Source organism: Astyanax mexicanus, chromosome 25 (assembly GCF_023375975.1).
Source record: "Astyanax mexicanus isolate ESR-SI-001 chromosome 25, AstMex3_surface, whole genome shotgun sequence".
Classification (NCBI taxonomy): domain Eukaryota; kingdom Metazoa; phylum Chordata; class Actinopteri; order Characiformes; family Acestrorhamphidae; genus Astyanax; species Astyanax mexicanus.
Genome location: NC_064432.1, coordinates 3301448 through 3322759, shown reverse-complemented (window position 1 = coordinate 3322759; position 21312 = coordinate 3301448). Strand labels below are relative to the sequence as shown.

General features: G+C 37.8%; 1 protein-coding gene across 2 annotated transcripts in view; it reads right to left on the bottom strand.

The window, feature by feature from the left end:
- Positions 1-21312, bottom strand: part of mtus1b (microtubule associated tumor suppressor 1b) — a 59233-nt gene continuing 37921 nt past the window's right edge. Inside the window, exons 7-15 of one of the 2 annotated variants that reach the window (XM_022662295.2) lie at positions 20921-21135; positions 10578-10644; positions 6185-6399; positions 4411-4516; positions 4075-4148; positions 3854-3949; positions 2710-2823; positions 2487-2584; positions 1-1028 (exon numbers count right to left, since the gene is read on the bottom strand). In XM_022662295.2, coding sequence (XP_022518016.2) covers positions 821-1028; positions 2487-2584; positions 2710-2823; positions 3854-3949; positions 4075-4148; positions 4411-4516; positions 6185-6399; positions 10578-10644; positions 20921-21135 — 1193 coding nt within the window. In that variant the 3' untranslated portion in view covers positions 1-820. Of the gene's footprint in view, positions 1029-2486; positions 2585-2709; positions 2827-3853; positions 3950-4074; positions 4149-4410; positions 4517-6184; positions 6400-10577; positions 10645-20920; positions 21136-21312 lie in introns of both variants that reach the window. The other variant, XM_022662294.2, reaches the window with a different exon arrangement.

The window sequence follows — 21312 nt, the reverse complement described above, 5'->3', positions numbered from 1 at the left end:
TTGTACATTTTTTTTCTACATTTATTAATAAAAATAAAACAAAACAACAACATAAAAAATAGTGTTTGAGATGAAGGAGACATTCGCTCATAAGGAGTTCCAGTTCACAGACAGGCCTTAGGGATGGCAGAGTACATTCTAGAGCTTCAGGAAAACGGTATTAAAGGTTCTGTGCACTTGGGTCAAGCTTTACATGCTGTACTAGGCGGTAGACGGACCTATATTTGGGGTTTTGAGCAGCAGGATCTCTACAAGAAGCCTTTCTGTACAGTTACTACAGTATATTTACCAGGTTTAGGTTTCTAGTCTTTTTATTTTTAGACTCATTCTCAAACAAAGCATACTGAGATCATCTTCACTCGTCACCACGAGACATGTTTCAAGCAGGTAAGCCAAGGAGAGGCTCTGTCAAAGCTCCATCAAAGCTCGATCCTTTAGATTTATGGATGCGATGAGCAAACCCTTTAAACGTAACATCAAAACGTCACAGGAAACAAACGTGATGGTGATTGGACGAGAAGAAGAGTCTATAATCTCTATATATAGAGATTATAGATTATATATGTACAAACCCTGAGGTGTTTTTCTTCCATTGGGAGAAGAGAAAAAGGTGTAGGTAACGAAAGAGACAAAATTAAAAAACGAATGGCAGAGAAGGGCAGGTAGACTCCTCCCTCTGGAAGTGCATCTGTGCAACATTGTCTTTTTTGGAGAGGTGTTCAGGTCGTGTATAAACTGTACAAAGTCACTCTTCCCATTAGAAAGGGGACAATCCCATGAAGTGAGCAGTTCTGGGGTAAAGTCTGTGATGGAGATGGGGTTATCTGGGCGATACAGGGGCGCTGGGGAAGGAGGCGGAGTTTCGGGGCGAGTGAAAAGGTGAGGATGGTGAAAGTCGCCGCGGGCTGCTGAGGTCACCGTTGTGAAGTTTCCATAGCAGCTCCTCGTTCTCCATTGAGAGCCGCTTGTTGACCTTCGATTCCAGCTGGAGGGTCTGCTGGAGCATGGCCTGCTCTGTGGATAACTGCCTGCAGAGCGCGAGAGAGAGGGAGAGAGAGAGAGAGAGAGAGAGAAAGAAAGAGAGAGAGAGAGATTCAGTCAACCAACCAAACTAGAACCAAAAAATAAAAATTGGGTCTATGTGGTACAACGTTTATTGTATCTCATTAAAAAATTGAGTAATTACTGTATATGGTTTGATAAGCTGTTATTAGTAAGAATAGACCTTAAACTTAGGTAAAACAAATGTAAAGTAGGCATAGTATAAAAAAACACCAGTATTGTTAAAAAAAAAAACAGTTAAAAACAGCATTAAATTAAAAGTACTATAGCTATTTAGTTTGTAGTCTAATTTCTTCATTATGATATTTCTTGGTATGTAAGAAAGTACAATATAGTGTATTTTAAATAAATAGACTACTATGAAGTACACTTTTAGTTTCATGTTATCCAATATACTTGCAAATATACTTTTGTACATTTTTAGGAAAGTTTGTTAAAAACAACTGTTACAGTAGTTCACTTAAAGTACAGTGTTTTGTAAAGTAAATTTGTAACACGCTAAAAATTGTAGTACAGTACATCAAAATATATTTTTATACCCGAAAAACATACTAGAAGTGTGCTACAAACATAAGACAGGAACAAGAAGCATATTTGTACTCTAATGTAAATACAGTAGATCACATATATTTAACATCAATTCTTACTAAATTTCTAATGTACTCTGTTTATTATATTGATACAGTTGTAATACTCTAATAATTAAATGTATTATAATTTATTTTGATTTTAAGCATATTTAAAATATGGGGTTACATACATGAAGTAGTATAAATGTTTAAATGTTACTTAAGTATATTTAAAATAATAGTTCCATTTTAGTACAGTTAAGTACACTTATCACAATTTAAGTAAGACTTTTGTAATATTTTTTTATACTGTAATTAAAGTTTAATAAGTACAAAAAAAATTGTTCCATTTTATCACTCTTTAAATATACTGATTAATAATAATGTGGCTTCAAGAACACTTTAGTGCACTATAGCATAATAGTGCTTAGTATACTTTAATCCACTTTTTTTCACTAGGGTCCATCCCCAAGTTTCAAGTCCAGGTCAGGGGGTACCTCCTTGGCTCGAGGCTGTGATGCTTGTGAGGCTAACTGGTGTACATAAGCATCTATTAGGTGTTAGCTACATTAGCCTCGTAGCTCTAGTGCAACAGTAAACAAGCAAACTTCAGACAACAAACACAGACAAGATTATTGGCTACATTTGGGCTAATAGGGGGAACTGAGCCAACTGGACTTGTCGTTAAACCACCACTTTAACAAGGCCTGGCTGCTTTAGCGCCTGTTAGCAAGCTCAACTTCTCACACTCTCTTGTAAATGTACATAACACCTGTTCTATAGATCTCTCTCTTTCTTTCTTTCTCTCTCTCTTTTTTTCTCTCTCTCTCGCTCACATCCACACACTATATGTACCTAGACAGAGCGGCGTGTTTGTCCATGCGGGCCCTGTAGTCCTCGTTCTCCTGCTGGAGCTTCTTCATACACTCCTCCAGCTTCATGTTACCCTCCATCTGCAGGAGGAATAAATGGATCATTGTACCCTCATGTTTACAACAGGGTTGCTAAGTCAGGTCATTCAAATATTAGCTTCTGTGTGTGTGTGTGTGTGTGTGTGTGTGTGTGTGTGTGTCCTCACCAGTTTGTCCATCTGCATGATTTTCTTGTCCTGTTCGTGCAGCTTACTGGTTTTAATGTCCAGCACAACTTTCAGACTCTCCAGCTCCTGCTCCAGATACAGCAGGTGAGGATCCTTCTGTAGAAAAAGATGAAAATTATGTCAAACACACAAATTACAGCCATGTTTTAAATCACTATTGACGTCCACTGTTTGTTAGCAGCATTAGCCTTGTAGCACTAATATGTAAAGAAAAAAAACTATAAAATAAAACAACAAAATGTTTTGTTTGGGACCAACAAATTAAGTGACAATAAAGACGTTGGACTCTAATGTCAGACAAATGGCTCGACATCTGGCTCCAAACATTAAATACATTAAGATGTTGTATTTTTGTTATTTCACACCAGAGTTGACAAAAATCTCTTTAGTTGTACATGAACAAATATGAGCACTTAAAAATGATGAATTTCTTTGATTTTACCAAATTAAAAACCTCTGAAATAAAATCAAGAGAAAGATGGATGATCACAAGCCATCAAACCAAACTGAACTGCTTGAATTTTTGCACCAGGAGTGAAGCAGCATAAACTTATCCAAAAGCACTGTGTAAGGCTGGTGGAGGAGAACATGATGCTAAGATGCATAACAAATGTGATTAAAAACCAACCGGGGTAATTCCACCAAATATTGATTTCTGAACTTGTTTTCTTTACATTATTTGAGGTCTGAAAGCTCTGCATCTTTTTTTGTTATTTCAGACATTTCTCGTTTTCTGCAAATAAATGCTCTAAATTACAATATTTTTATTGGGAATTTGGGAGAAATGTTGTCTGTAGTTTATAGAATAAAACAACAATGGTAATTTTACTCAAAGATATACCTATAAATTGGTTACTTTTTACATCACAATTTGAAACTGACCATTTATTTTCATGTACTGATGCTAGAACGAGCGTTGAGTGGACGTTACAACAGATAAGGACCATATGTTGGGTTTCCGTCACCATACACATAATTAAAAATTAAAAGTCTACATTAGTGTGAAACATTTCATTCGAAACAGTCATTAGGTTTTTGCCAAATTATTTCAAACGTATAATAGAATATAACAAACAAGCATAAAGTAGTCTAAACCCTAGCAAATTGCGATTGAAGTGTTTACTTGGCCCTTTTCCATGATAGCCTTCCTCCTCTCCTCTTCCTCTCTCAGTTTGGCTTTCATAGCTTCATTCTCTGCCATCAGGTTTTCAAGCTTCTCCTGATTAATACAAACAAACAGAAAAAAAGAAGTTTAGCAGCATGAAAAGACTGTATATCAGATTTAACAGTAGCTGTAGGCATTGTGTGTGTGTGTGTATTATGTGTGGAAAGTGCAGTGCTTACATTCATTGTAGTCTCTGATTGTTTTAGCGTATTGTCCAGATCCTGCATGTCCTTCTTGTGGGAGTTCCTGAGTTCTGAATAAAGAAACAACACACTGATTTTAGCATCTAAACAAGCCTGACACATTTTGGAAACACATCCTGGGAACCTGCTGATGAGGGTGAATAATTTCAAAAGAAAACTGTTAAGCATGGGGATGGGTGGATCATGCTTTGGACTTGATGGAAAGAGGATTGCTTCTACAGAAGGATAATTACCCCAAACACACCTCAGAACCACAAAGTCCACAATGAAAAAGAGAGAGAGAGAGAGAAAGACAGAGAACTTAATGTTCACCTGTTAGCGTAGTCTCATATTCCCGCTTCAGTGTCTTCATCTCCTTAGCGTGTGCCTCTTGCTGTTCTTTCCTAAACACTTCCTGTTTGTTCTTCAGCTCCTCCACCTGCCAAAGAGACGCATGGGAAATCAGTGCTGGAACATGATTACGCCTTACACCATCACCACCATTGCTCTGCTATAGTACATAAATGATAAGAATAGTAGGTAAATTCATGATTTGAACAGCACTGCTGAGGTCAACTCATTATTAGAACAGCACTGCTAAGGTAAATTAATGTTTAGAACAGCCCTGCTGAGGTAAATGTGTCAATAGAACAGCACTGCTGAGGTAAATTCATGATTAGAATAGCACTGATCATGCAAATGAATGTTTAGAACAGCGCTGCTGAGGTAAATGCGCGACAAAAACAGCACTGCTGAGGTGAATTCAAGATTAGAATAGCACTACTAAGGTAAATGTGTGACTGAATTAGCACAGCTGAGCTAAATTCATGATTGGAAAAGCCCTGCCAAGGTAAATTCACAATTAGTAAAGCACATCTGAGGTAAATGGATGATTAGACTAGCACTACTGAGGTAAAAGTATTGTGCTTTGTTGGAATGTCTGCTAGGATGTTAAAAATGTAACTTGTTTTGGATTATGGACATGAATAGATGGATGTGCGGCCAAGATTACAAAGTACACACACACACACACACACTGTCTGGTTGCATAACAGTCTACTTCCCACTCTGTTAACTCATAAACACACACACAAAAACACAGTGCATCACTGCAAATGCTGCCATGGCAACCGTGATCAATCATTTCCCACTTCTAACGAGCACCCCGTGTGACCGCGGGAACTCATTATCTCCAGTCGACCACAGTCGGCCTGCAGAACTGTCATTAGAACCCTGAGTAATTCAGGAGGACTGAACCACTAATAACACAGAGGCCTTTCTGAAGCTGATGATACAACCTGCAGTTGTACTACGTGTCCAAAACTATTAGTGCATTTAGCTTTCATACTTTAACATGCCCCTCTTGCTGATACAATCATTTACAGGCTCACACACACACACAGCTCGGTCTGTGATTTAGTCATTTATACTAAAGAATGATTGATGTACTTTAAGTCATCTTACAGTCATGTTTCCTCTAACATTTGGATTTGTTTAAGCAGCTTAATGCAGCAATAATGTTGTATAATATATAAACACTGTACGGTACCACTTTAAAATAAGACTACCGTTATAAAGGGTTTATAAGTAGTTTACCATTAGTTTATTAATGGTTACTTATTAGGTTGTAAATGACTTAAAAACATTAATAATCAGTTATAACACATACGTAGAAAGGGCAACAATGATCTGTTGTTTGCCAAATAGTGAACCCACAGCCATCTATATTGTTACCCTTTCTACGTATGTGTTATAACTGATTATTAATTATTTTTAAGCCATTTACAATCTAATTAGTAACCATTAATAAACTGATTGTAAACCATTTATAAACCCTTTAAAAAGGTAGTCTTATTTTAAAGTGGTACCAACTGTACTAATTAAGTGTTCAGTATAAGTGAATATTATATCTTAAATTGTAATTTTATAGTTATAGTTATAGTTATTGTAAATTATAGTTAAGCTATTTAATTTATGGTGAAATCAGTTGTAAGTTGGTACTAATTATAACAGATAGAATAACAAACACAGAGTAGAAAAACAGAAAAAGAAAAACAAGGGCTCAGTGAGTACAGTGTGCTGTGTACTGATTTGGGACGCGTCCCACCTGTTGCTGCATGAGCGCCCTGTACTTGTCGGCCTCCTCCTGGTAGGCCTGGTGGGTCTTGTCCCATTCTGCTGAGTAGAAGTCTCGGAGGGTCTCCTCCAGCTGACTGAGCTCCTCCTGGTGCTGCTGCTGGAGCTTCAGAACCGCCGCCTCCAACGCCACACACACCTCCTCCTTCTCCTTCTGCAGCCGCTCGCAGCACGACACCGAGTGAGCTGAGAGGACACACACACACACACACACACTCAAACACACTTTAATAAACACAACAATAACGATATCCTTCTCTCTGATCAATAATTTGAGTTTCAACATGATTCAATTGGATTTGATTCAAACACAAACAGATTATAGAGGATTGGTGGTGGGTTTGGTCGTGGAGAGCAGCTGCTGTTTGACGGACAGCACAGCGTTTGGGCTTTATGAGGTGTGAGGGCAGGACAGGGGTGACATCATCCCCAGCAACACAACTGGCCTACATTCCCCAACACCAGCAACAGAACTGTTCCCTCAGAACATCCCTCACTGTATAAAGACTTATGAGAAAATAAGATTCTTTCAAATATTAGTGTGTGTTACCGTATTATTATATGTAAATAAGTAAATTCTATTGTAATAAGTAAAAGTATTTAAAGTTAAAAAACTAACATCAACAATTAAATAGTAATATTAACTTAAATTGTATTTAAAATGTATTTAGGGATTATAGTTTATCTAGAAACTCATAACATGATAAGGATGTATCATCATCAGACTGTATTTTCTTATTTACGCTGTACAGTACATCACAGAATCTGTGTGGGCTGTGGTCTCCAAATCTGCCCATTGCCATTCCCCCACACCCATTTCCACACCCAGGTTTGCCAGGTATAGACAGCCGTTGAAACGGGCAAGCTGGCTATATTTCTACTGAACAGGTCATCACTGAGCTTCGGTAAGGTTGCTAAAGAAAGCTGAGTAATTCACCACCACCACTAGCTTATAAATTAAGTACATTAATACTGTTATAGTATGTTTTAAATAAATATAATTTTTAAAACATATACTTCAAAGTTAAAATGTAGTACAATAAGTATATGAAATAAGTATATGTATTTGATTATAGGATATTAAATGTTTATTTTAAAACGAGAATGTTTCTTTAAATGTCTTTAAATGTTGATCCTATATATACTACTTAAAAAGGCAATATTGATGCAAATATAAGTTAATATATGCTCCTAATTATAATTAGAAGATATACCCAGTTGAAGTTGAATATACTTAGGATGATACATACTGTATGTAAAATGATAAGCAAATAAAAATATATATATATATATATATATATATATATATATATATATATATATTTTTTTTTTTTTTTTTGGTAATAAAATATTATATTGTTAATATATAACTGTATAATATAATACACATTAATATGTAAATTCAAAGACTTTGGAGTAAATAAATGATTAAATCGGTTTAATCTGTGTAATCAGTTCTGCTCTGATGAGTTTTCTTCAGCAGTGAAAGTGCTGCCGGTCAGTCTGAGGGAGGGGTCAGTACATCTGTAACATTCCTTATTCTCTCTCTCTCTCTATCACACACACACACACACACACACACACACACACACAGGCCAAAGGGCAGTGGGGGAGGTTCGTAGCCAAACTCAACAAAACGTACAGCACATTTTTATCACACTGAAGACCACTCACTATCTGTGTGTGTGTGCATCCAGGCATGTTCATGAGAGAGAGAGAGAGTGTGTGTGTGCGTGTGTGTGTGTGTGTGTGTGTGTGTGTGTGTGCTGTTAAAAGTGTCTGATCTAAAAGGGACATTCTGTTTTCACCAGGTTTTACACACACACACAGACATGAACACACTTGCACACAAGACAGGTTTCACTTCATCTGTGAAATTCTGCCCTGTGGACATTTTACAGCTTCATGCCACATTTACGTATGTGTGTGTGTGTGTGCGTGTGTGTGTTCATACTTCTGTAAGAATGGCCACGTGTGTGTGCTCCAGTTCACATGTCACCACTCGTTATTTGAGCTAAGAGTCCTGAAGTTCTGCCAGCTCCGGATGTGTGTGTGTGTGTGTGTCATGCAGTTCAATTCAGAAAAATCTAATGCAAGCATGTGCAGTTTTAATAAAAGTGAATTAATGAGTGCATGTACATAAATGAGTACAAGTACATCCACTAATATGACTACATAGGGTTTAGATACCTCATATGAAACTCAAAAAGAGTGGAGAAGCGGCTTTCTGTTTTTATGCGCAAAAATCTGAAACACAATGCCGACAAATATTCGTCAAGCTACCTCTACTAAGTTACTATTTTTAAGAAAAAGCTAAAAACATATATTTTTACTTTAGCTTTTAATCAGACCTTAATCTTATATTTTGGCTCTCAATTATATTCTTCCTATTATTTATTTATTTATTATCATATATAGTTTTTATTATTCGGTTCAGATTTTTTTTATTACCTAATTATTATTTTATTTTTATAATTTAATTAGATCTAATTTGTATCTGTCTGGTTTTGATTGTATTATTATTATCTCATAATTGTAATTTATTTGTTTTTGAATATTATATTTTATTAGTGTTCATTTCAATTGACTTTTTGATTTCTTACTCTCTTTCTTCCTAAATAAAGAGCACTTTGAGCTGCATTTTTATGTATGAAAGGTGCTATATAAATAATATAACAATATTTCTATTGTTATTATTATATGTGCATGGGGTTTGAATATGAGTATGCGTACATATATGAGTATGAGAAGTACGAGTATGAGTACAAGTACATGTAAGAGTAGGAATATGAGTAGATAGACAGGCAGATGGACTGATAGATAGACGGACAGTTGGAGGAATGGATGGAAGATTGAATGGCTAGATTGATTGAATCAATGGAAGTAAACCTGAAGTAAACATCACAGAATATTATAATTGATGGGGAGACAGACGAACGGATGGATGGATGGAAGTTAATTGGAGGGTTCCCAAAGAAGGAGAAAGAATTGAGATATGGATATATTAATGGCTGGCTGGATGGATGGATGGATGGATGGATGGATGGATGTTAAATGGAAGGTTTCCCAAAGAGTAAATATTAGAGCAGATAGTAAAAGCCAGCCATTAAACCACATCAACTGATAACTGATAAAGAAACAAAGAAAAAATCCCTGTAAAAAAATAAAATGGTCTAAAGAAGCTTCTGGGTGGTTACATAATCCCACTGCTTTGAAACTAGTTGAAATGTGGGCCGTTCTTAGAGAGGTTAGCTGGTTCTCCGCCAGTAGTTCTGACCTTGTGTTGGTAGAAAAGGTCTGAGTCTGTGCTGCAGCCAGAAGTGGGTACAGTAGTGTGAATCCTATCTTGAGTAAAGTGTTTAAAAACAACTTGAATAGACCTGCAGAGGAACTTCTGCAGTTGAGCATCCAGCATCTACCCATATCTGCATCAACATATATATATATATATATAATAAATATATTAATACTGCCTTCCATTCCATCTTGGAATGTCCTCAAAAGGTGGATTTTTTTACTGAGGAAGTCAGTATAACTTCACCTCAACAGTGAAACAGTAATAGCAGAACTTTATACCTTTATACAGTGTATTATCCCTTCTGTCTATTAGATCACTCTGTCTCATTAGATTAGTTTTAAACACAGTGCACTCCAACATTGATCTGTGGACATGTTGACATGGTGTTTACGTATGTGCTAACCTGAAACCTGCAATCAATGGTAGCTGATATCTGACTGTTTAACTGTAACTTAGTTAAACCAAGTGTGACCTCAGTCCCAGCTCAAACATCCAACATCTGAAGTCAATGAAATGCAGCGTTAGAAACCGAGATGCCAGGCTAACCTGGCTAACAAACACTGCACACTTTGACTGCATTGTTCAAATTAGATTTTTTGCTTAGATCGGATTTGGCTGTCCTTACAATTCACATTCACACCTGTATCTGTGTGTAATGTGAGCGAATCTGTCCCCGAAACTCCTCACATGCGCACACTGATATGCGTATAAGAAGCACGTAGCGCTAATGCTAATGCGTAAAACAGCAAAAAACGCATGAATTCTGATTTGACTGCTCACATTCATGTCGTATATCTATGGATTGGATGCATATCCACATATAGGCCACATATGAAAGTATTTGGCATGTTCACACAGCCATAAAAAAATCAGATCTGAGCCACATTGAGCAAAAAAATCAGATTTAAGTCACTTCAGCCTGGTAATGTCAACATAGCTTAATATCAACAACTCTATAAATACAGGTCAAACTTGTGTGAAGGTACCCGTTCAACACAAAGATTCCCACTCCTGCTATGAGTATGTGTGTATATCTATATCTGTGTGTGTGTGTGTGTGTTCTTACTTAGTTCTTCCTTGAGGTTCTTGAGCTGGAAAGAAACTTCTTTCTTCTGTTTTAGAGCTTCTTCTCTCTGCAGGACAAAAAGGATGAGAAAAACAAAGGCAAATCCGTCAGTCGACCAGTGACTAAACTGAATTTAACTAAACCTAAAACAGTTAATTATACTTAAAACATTTTGTTTTTGTGTTATAAATACTGGAAAATTGTCATATTAGTCAAATTAGTGGAGAAATAAAATGCTATAGAGTGAACAGTATAGCATACAGCTAACACACAGTTACTGCAGCTCAGAAAATGATGCTTGCTCTTACAGCCTACAACACAGAGACCAGACAGACAATCATAATATATGCGCTAAAGGTTTACCTTAGGTTGTCTGGGGGGGAGTGTCAGAAGCTGGGGGACACACTCAGTATGTAAAAAGAATGTGCCATACTTTGATACCACTTTAACTCTTACTTAATCTCAATACTTAATGTTTTAGTTTTTGCCGAAAATGTTTATTTCCAGAATCAACTGTATAAAAAGAAGTTAATCCTTAATAACGGTTTCTACTGTCCAGACAGAAAGTTTTCTACTAGATTTTAGAGCATTGCTATGAGGGTTTGATTTCATTCACTACCAAACAAGAGCATTCGTTAGTGAGGTCAGTATTATGGATGATCACCACCCCACCTCATCCCCAACTTCTGTCTCATCCTAAAAGTAGTGGAAGAAGCAGCAGAGAATACAGTTATAATGCTTCTCGTTAGGTTTTTATCATTTAGTGGAGTCACAGTTTAGAGGGCACAGTTTTACTGATTTGTATATACCAGGAAGATCAGGAGGTTTGTTGCAGAAACAGTTTGCTAGAGTGTGTTCTTGCCAAGGTGTGTATTCACACATTCTTCACATATCTAAGCTCAGAACCTGGTGTGAGAGTATAGAACACCCCTGGAACAGAAAGCCTAGGAACCCAAGAGTGGAATTGAACCAACCATTGGGACCATTGGTGACCATTAGGATCCCATTAGTTATTAATCAACAGAAACCTAATGTCTGAGGTTTAAATAAGACCCTGCTCACATCCAAATATAAGTGGCCACCATAAAGTACAATAAAGTACAGGTGTGAATGGGGTTTAACATATTTCGAGGATGCATCGTAATCCGAACACTCAAGCCACATTATTATTATTGTAGTGTGAACGCTAAACTGCCTAAATATGTCTCTTAAAGCAAAGCACAGCCCACATGACACTGCCTCTGCAGAAACATACATAATAACCACAAGAACACACCATCCTCTGTCCAGGGGGGGTAGCTGAGCACACTACAATAACAAGGCAACAGATAATGGTGATATTCTTAGCTCACTCTTGGTGCACAAGCAAAACTAGCTAAGAAAGCTAAATTACTTTTACTGCAACTAGCCCTGCCTCCTGCAGAGGAAATGATATGAGATAGCCAATCACCAGCACTTAAAGGAGATATATTTAAAAAGCCCGTGGGGAATGGCTATGAGTTTTGTTAATCACTTGTGATGGGACCATCTAGGACAGAACAGGCTGTGAACAGGCTCCTCCAAAATCTTCCCTAAACATGCTCTAATCTTTCTTCAGGTGTATGTGTTTTCTTATATATTGCATCAATTTCTCAATACTGTTCCAATAAAGCTCAAATGTCCATATGTTTAAATACATTAAAAACCAAAAAGGTTATTATGGGATGGCCTATTTTTTTTGTACGTGTGCCTGTACAGCTGTACAGGAGTTAAGTAATAACAACAACAAAAAAACCCACTGCACTGCCTGAACCCGTGTTGAGTCACAGGATTGGGAGACAGAGGTGTGTGTGTGTGTGTGTGTGTGTTTGTGTGTTGGCAGCCAGAAAAAAGGAGGAACTAGAGCCACTCATGACCCAAAACAATATTTATCCAAAACATGCAGACTTCTTAGCATTCCACGCCCAATTAAATATAAAAAAACAAGCTGCTAATAATCTATAATAGCAATAACAATATATTTGTAGTGTAATTAATGTATAATATCAACAAAACTTTACATTTGAGCATAATTCTTCTACAGTAGAAAGTAAAACAATATATTTCAGCATATTTATATCTACACTATCAATATATGCAATCTATTTACACAATTCATAGCTGATCCACAATATATTTAATATTTTAATACTGAATATATATTTCCAGTCTAGTCTGTAACTTAACCTGTAACTAGCCTGTATCCTAGCAACATTCAGAACCCCTTAAAGTACAATCCACCAGTACTGATATCTCACTATACAGCATGGCCAAAAAAAATATTATTGCTTATTTGTTTGATTAACAGAGAATATAAAACACACACACAATTACACATATTGGAAATTCTGATATGAATGGGGATGCCCAACTGTTGCATACCACTGTACACACACACGCACACACACACACACACACACACACACACACACACACACACACACACACACACACACAAACACACACACAAACACACACACACACACAGAGTGAGCCATTGTTGGTCGTTTTGGTCTCACACATGTCCAGTCATGAAAGTGTAGAGGTCCTGACCCCCAGGTTACACCGCTGGAGTTTACACCCCTGAACTAATCAAAGCCAGATGGCACACACACACACACACACACACACACACACACACACACACACACACACACACACACACACACACTCAAAACAAGGCCTACTTATACCTTATTGCTAAATTTTATTGTGAATCAGAGTTGAGGGGAATTCCAACAACCTATCCAGAAATTAACCACACACACACACACACACACAGTGAGCCATTGTCAGTTTACATATACTTACACACACATGTATATGCCTGCACTACTATCAATGTAAGATACGGGTTAACCCCTTCTTCAGTTCCCAGCTCTGTGATAGTCTGTGGTTTATTACACAGTAATAACAGGACAAACAGTGTAAGTAGGTGGACTTATTCATCAGTTATAACACTGAGGAGAGAAGTTCCTTTATTACCGGCATACCTGCATCTAAAGGGTTAATTTAAGACATGCTGACAAGAGAGTGATAAAGATTATTATCAGCCATAAACTGTCTGTCCAACTGCACTGTGCTCTCAATAAAGTGAGAGAGAGTAAGAGAGAGAGAAAGCAATAAGAGGGAGATATGAAAATGAAGGAGAGACAGAGAGAGAGAAGAAATGACACAGAGAAGGAGAGAGAGATATGAAAATGAAGAAGAGGGAGAGAGCAAAACAGAGAGGAATGACAAAGACAGAAAGAGAAAAACAGAGAAAAAGAACAAGAGAGAGAGAGAGAGATCTAGTGTTTAAATAATCTGGTATTGATCAGAAAAACGTAACGAAAGAAGAGAGAAAGAAAAAAAAGGCACCTTCTGTTTTTTCCTGGAGATCGGAGGAGTCTTCAGTTTGCTCCCGGTGGAGCCCATCTTCTCTCTCTCTCTCTATCTATCTCTATCTCTTGATGTCTCTCTCCTTAACCAGCTAAACCTCACACTACCCCTCCCTGCCCCCTCATCTCCCCCATACACACTAGAAACACACACACACACACACATTCACACACAGACAAATACCCCCACACACAAACTCCTACTGACACACACTCACAGTTCTGAAAATGAGAACTGGTCTGTGTGCAGCAGAGGTGGAGAGTTAGAAATGAACACACCCCTCACTCCTCCTCTTACTCACACAACTCCTCCCCTCTCACACAAATACACTACCATCCAACCCAAGGAGAGAGAAAGAGAGAGAGAATGCAAGAATTGTGTTATAGTTGTAGTAAATTGCACTTATTAATCCGTATGACCAATGAATCCGATATAACAAATTTTGTACAAAGATCACTTTTCATTCCAGGCACTTTTACAGATAACTTGTGTTTAATCGCTTAATAAAACCACTAATATGTCAATCACACCCCCTGCAAAATTGGAAAAATGATTCATTTGTGTTTGAAGAAAAGTAACCTGTTAAAGTTTCCAGATTCATCAAATAACAGCACAAATTTAACTATTTAAAAAAAAAGAGACCACTAAAAATGTTGTGTTTCTTTGATTTTACCAAATTGAAAACCTCTGGAATATAACCAAGAGGAAGATGGATGATCACAAGCCATCAAACCACCAAGCTGAACTGCTTGAATGTTTGCACCAGGAGTAAAGCAGCATAAAGTTATCCAAAAAGCAGTGTGTAAGACTGGTGGAGGAGAACATGATGCCAAGGAAATGCATGAACACTGTGATTACAAACCAGGGTTATTCCACCAAACATTGATTTCTGAACTATTAAAACTTCATAAATATAAGAACTTGTATCTTTTGCATTATTTAATGTCTGAAAAGAAATGTTGTCTGTAGTTTACAGAAAAAAATACACTGTTCATTTTACTCAATAGCAAAATCATAAAAACGGATTCAGAAATTAAAGTGGCCTCTTCATTTTTCCAGAAGTGTAGATCCTAATTCATGTCCAACTGGACTCACATCTGACCACACCCCACAAACAGAAACCACACCCACCCCCACACTCTGAGAACAACTTTGCATTCCTTTATCTCAGACTCCGCCCACAGCCATAGTGTAACAACAGCAATGATTCAAAAACACACCTGTCGACTTTTTCTGCAGTAACGCCTGCTGAGTGCGAGAGTGCTAAAGGTTTGTTTTTTGTGTGAGTGTGTGTGAACTATTTACACAGCTTCAAATCTCTGTATGTAAACTGCTGCAGAGTTAAGAATGTATTTTTCTCAGTTTTAAAAGAAAAGATGCAATATTAAATACAACACAGAGAGCTGATCTAAAATCAGCTGATCTGCAAACTAAACAGCCCAAACTGACCCCACACCAACTGTCCTGCTGAGCGAGAGAGAGAGAGTGTGTGTGTGTTTAGAGGGGAGAGTGTGACAGCTTTAATCTGTTTAGATAAGAAGGGACAAAAGGCAGATCCACCAGCACTGAGTGAGAGAATGAGAGAGTGTGAGAGAGAGAGAGAGAGAGCAATATTCCAGGGTAAGTTAGGAATGTGAAGAATGAGAGAGGAGGAAAAAAGACAAACAGAAAGAAATAAAAGACACGCGCTGCTGTTTATCTGGTGGATCTGCTAAAGGTGCTGTTGCTTATCTTAAATTGCTGATAAACAAGATCATCTTTCTGCACTGGAACTGAAGAGTAAAAAAAACTAAAACCTGCAACATAAAAACTACATGACACCCAAACTACACAACTTTTAAACAATGGTACTTTTACACTACACAACTCCCAAACTACACAACTCCCACACAATGCTACTTACAAACTACACAACTCCCAAACAATGCTACTTACAAACTACACAACTCCCACACAATGCTACTTACAAACTACACAACTCCCAAACAATGCTACTTACAAACTACACAACTCCCAAACAATGCTACTTACAAACTACACAACTCCCAAACAATCCTACTTACAAACTACACAACTCCCAAACAATGCTACTTACAAACTACACAACTCCCAAACAATGCTACTTACAAACTACACAACACTTCCAAACAATGCTACTTACAAACTACACAACTCCCAAACAATGCTACTTACAAACTACACAACTCCCAAACAATGCTACTTACAAACTACACAACTCCCAAACTACACAACTCCCAAACAATGCTACTTACAAACTACACAACTCCCAAACAATGCTACTTACAAACTACACAACTCCCAAACAATGCTACTTACAAACTACACAACACTTCCAAACAATGCTACTTACAAACTACACAACTCCCAAACAATGCTACTTACAAACTACACAACTCCCAAACAATGCTACTTACAAACTACACAACTCCCAAACAATGCTACTTACAAACTACACAACTCCCAAACTACACAACTCCCAAACAATGCTACTTACAAACTACACAACTCCCAAACAATGCTACTTACAAACTACACAACACTTCCAAACAATGCTACTTACAAACTACACAACTCCCAAACTACACAACTCCCAAACAATGCTACTTACAAACTACACAACTCCCAAACAATGCTACTTACAAACTACACAACTCCCAAACAATGCTACTTACAAACTACACAACTCCCAAATTTTACATCTCTTGAACAATGCCCCAGTCTGTTTAAATCCGCAACTACACAATTCCCAAACTATTTTATTACCAAACTACACAACTACCAAACAATGCTGCTTACAAAGTCCCAGTCTGTTTGTACAACTATCAAAATACACAACACCCAAAAAAACTCCAAAACTATTCCAATCTTAAACTACTCAACTTCCAAATTTTGCAATACTTAAACAGTTTACAAGCTTATTAATTTTTAAAATACTCAACTCCCAAACTCCTCGATTTACAAATGTCTCAAACGTACAAGTAGCAAATTCCAAATTATTTAAGAACACAGTTCCCAAACTCCAACAGCAAACCCATGTAATCATAAACATGAACAGTCAGATAATAAACTACTCTGTTGACTAAAGTAAATATTAGAGGTTGTGTTCTGTATAATGTAGTTTGATTACTGTAGTGGTTAAGTCTGTGCTGTAGTTGTGTACTACAGTTGTGTACAGTAGTGTTAAAGTGTAATTGTGTACTGAGGGGTTCACTGAACCAGATGAGGAGCATCTAAATTGACTTTAACCGTCAGTACAGCTGTGGCCTCGGGGCAAATCAGGACAAGGCTGCATTTAAGCCCCATTTATCATAAACCCCTGAAACCACAGGGCGTCACCCTCACCTCAAACACACACACACCTGACACCTGAGGGAAGCAACCCACCAACACACAGAAAAACAAGCTGAAACCAGCAACACTCAAACAACAGCAATCAGGGATTCAAATCTGGGCTAAAACAGCCATACCTTCAATACCTGAATGGATAGAGCCAAGAAGCAGTTGTTGGAATGTAATACAATTTTACAGGTGCAAATGTAATGATGATAAACATATATGTATGTGATTATAATCCGTGTAAAGTCTTGCGTTGTGTGAGCGAGCATTATCCTGCTGAAAAATGCCAGTTGGAAGCCCTGCACATATGGCTGAGCTGTAAGAGTGCCTTATATCACTACTTGGGGTGACTGAATTTCGCATGTAATGGCTTTCCAGATCATCACACCAGCAGTTGGGGAAGTGTGTCGCCACAAGTGCTCACCACAAGGTCTTCATACTTAAATTCGACTGTCATTGGATCCTAAACAGAACAGAGATTCATCGCTGAAGACGACATGGTTCCCGTCTGTGGAAATCCAGGTTTTCTTGTTCACAACACTAGTGCAATCCAAGGAGACTGTGACTAGCTGCCGGATGACTTAGGTGGTAAGCAATTTGTCAAAACTCGTATTTGACATAGACACCCTAACGTCTCTCTGATCGACTCGTATTTCTGAGGATTTTCTTTTACTAGCTACTGCAGACAATGGAGACTAAAGACAAGTTTCATATGCAGCATGCAGAGAGACCTATAGTATTTCACAAAGAACAAGAACCTTTAATAAAAAATCAGAAAATATAGAGTCAACAAATGATCCTGGTCCTTTTTATTTTTAGATCTTGTTTTGAACACTATATGTGATGTCAGTCATGTCACGAAGACACAACTGTAAATTGGGAAAACATGGCAGCTTAGGAACTTATGAGAATCGACACGTTTGCAGTGATAATTTCACCTCAAGATTTCGTAATGAAGCACTTTCAAACGTGTTTAACTAAAGCCCTTTAAATCCTCAAACGCTAAAGGAACAAGTGCTGGCAGTAGCCTATCGCTGCAGGGCACAGCAATAAGCTATCCCAAACATGCACTCTCCACACACACACACACATACACACACACACACACACTTACACGCACGTAAGCAATTTACAGTCACATTCCAGTAGTCCAGCTCAGCGAGAACACCTGACATACCTCTTTTCACCAACATCTCATTATAAAAACAATCAGCACCAACCCACACATCCATTAGTATTACTGGCCACTTTATTGGAAACACCTACCTTGTGTTTACACTCACTCGTAACTTTTTTCGGAACGCCCCACCTTGTGCTTTTACTCAGTGGCCACTTTATTGGAAACACCCAAACTGATACTTCCACTAACTGGCCACTTTACTGGAAACACCCAACCTGATACTTCCACTAACTGGCCACTTAATTCGAAACACCTTCCTGCTTCCACTCCTTAACTTAAAGGGAGTGTGTGTGGAATGTCGTTACACAGCTGAGGACTGACGCAGCTTTAATGAATAAATATTTGCCCCCTTTTACACGCAGACTGAGGAGGTTTCCTACATCTTCAGTCCTGTATCCGGGATACAGCCAATCCCACCATAAACACATAATAGAGGCCACACCCACACGCTGAACTAGCCAATAAAAACACTTAGTGACTGCTTGCTTTCCCTTGTGTTTCCATTATTCTATTACATAGGATTTCTGAAATAAAGGGTAATAACAGTTGCTCACACCAAAGGTAGTAATAATGTCAGTTGCTCACATCAAAGTGAATTATAATGTTAGTTGCTCACATCAAAGGTTAAAAAATGTCAGTAGATCACATTGAAATTAATTAAAATGTCAGTAGCTTTGCTACATTGCTTACATTAACTAATTAAACTAATTAAATGAGTGATCATTGTTAATGGTTAGATATTATTAATTATACTAATTGATTTATATATATCTGTAGACTGTAAGAGCACCAGAAGAACCACCTCGTGCCACCGTGTGGCCAATTTAGAAAACAGGAGTACTTTTATTTTTCTCCACAAGGTGGGGAAATACACACACACACACACACAGACACACAGTACTGAGTGACGCTGTGAAAACCACTCAGGGTAGTGTGTTTACACACACACACACACTGTTCAAATAAACTGTGTTCAGGTCGACTGACTGTTTTAACTCCCCCAAATCATCTACAACATCCTGTTCCTGTGTTTTACCACACACACACACACACACACACAGTATTTATATCCAAAATGTGGGAAAATGGCACCCTCATACAGGAAGCATTGCTCCAGTGCTTTGATAAAGGTAACCTCTCACACACACATACACCAGAAAGAGAGAGAGAGATACAGAGAAAAAAAAGGGAGAAAGGGAGACGGTGTAAGTGTGTGTGAGTTAGAGAAGAGAGAAGATTGAGAGATAGAGTTACAGAGAAAGAGAGAGAAATACAGTGTATAAAAGAGTGAAAAATAGCGAGAGAGTAACACAGAATGACTCAGAGAGAGTGTAGGAGTGAAAGACACGGAGACAGAGACCATGTAAAACAGAGAGCAAGAGAGAAAAACAGAGTGTATCAAAGAGAGAGAAAAAAGAGTGAAAGAATGAAACATAAAGAAAGTAATAAATATAAAGAGAAACAGACATTGTATAAAAGAGAAAAATAGCGAGAGAGTAATACAGAATGACAGTGTGTAAAAGAAAGAAATACAGAGTGTATAAAAGAGGGAGAGAGAGAGAGAAAGAGAAATACCAGGTGTATAAAAGAGAAACAGAAAAACAGATTGTATAAAAGAGAGAAAAATTAGTGTGTGTAAGAAAGAGAAAGACAAAGAGAGTAACAAGTATAAAAATTGAGAAAGAAAGAAAGAAAGAAAGAGAGAGATGCAGAGAATAAAAAAGAGACAAAAATAGCGAGAGAGTAATACAGGATGACTGAGAGAGAGAATAAGAGAGAGATACAGAGATAGAGTGTATAAAAGAGAGAGAGAAATAATCAGTGTATAAAAGAAAGAGAAAAAAGGGTGAGAGGGAGCAATACAGAATGACTGAAGAGAGAGAGTAAGAGAGAGAGAAATACAGTGTATAAAAGAGAAAAGAGAGAAAAATGAGCGAGAAAGAGAGAAATACAGAGTGAATAAGAGAGAGTGTAAAAGAGATATAGATACAGAGTGTATAAAAGAGAAAGAGAGACAGAGATACAGAGTATGTAAAAGAGATAGAGAAATACAGTGTATAAGAGAGAGAAATACAGATTGCATAAAAAAAGAGTGAGAGAAGTACAGTGTATAAAAGAGAAAGAAAAAAGAGCGAGAGAGGGAGCAATACAGAGTGACTAAGAGAGAGTGTAAAAGAGATAGAGTGTATAAAAGAGAGAGCAATACAGAATGTCTGAGAAAGAGTGTGTAAGAAAGATAGAGGTAGAGACAGAGACACAGAGAAATATAAGAAATATAAAAACAGAAAGAGTAAGAGAGAGACAGTGTAATAGAGATAGAGAAAGAAAGATAGGTAGAGCATATAAAAGAATAACAGATAGAGAGAGGAAAAGAGAGATAGACGGAGGTGAATATAGAGTGCTGTACCTCAGTGAAGATGTGCTGTATAACCAGGGCGAGGGCCTCCAGCCTCCGGTTGCCGTGGGCGACGAGTTTGCGAAGCTGGGCGATGCACTGGTTCTTCCTCTCATTCTGGAGGCGAAGGTTCTTCTCCTCCTCTTCCTCAGTGTGAGCGACCCCCCCACCGCCCCCGCCATGCGGCCGTCCCGGGACGCTCCGCACCCCTCTGGACCCTTTCTCCACTGCAAGAGAAGACGCAGGACTCAGCGATGCTAACACGTTTAGCATTGCTATAGCATCATATAGACACTACAGTCTAGCACACACACTCAAACACACACACACGTATTCAAACTGAACATAAAACAAATATATACATATACAAATTTACACTAATAAACATAAAGAAGAAATTAAAG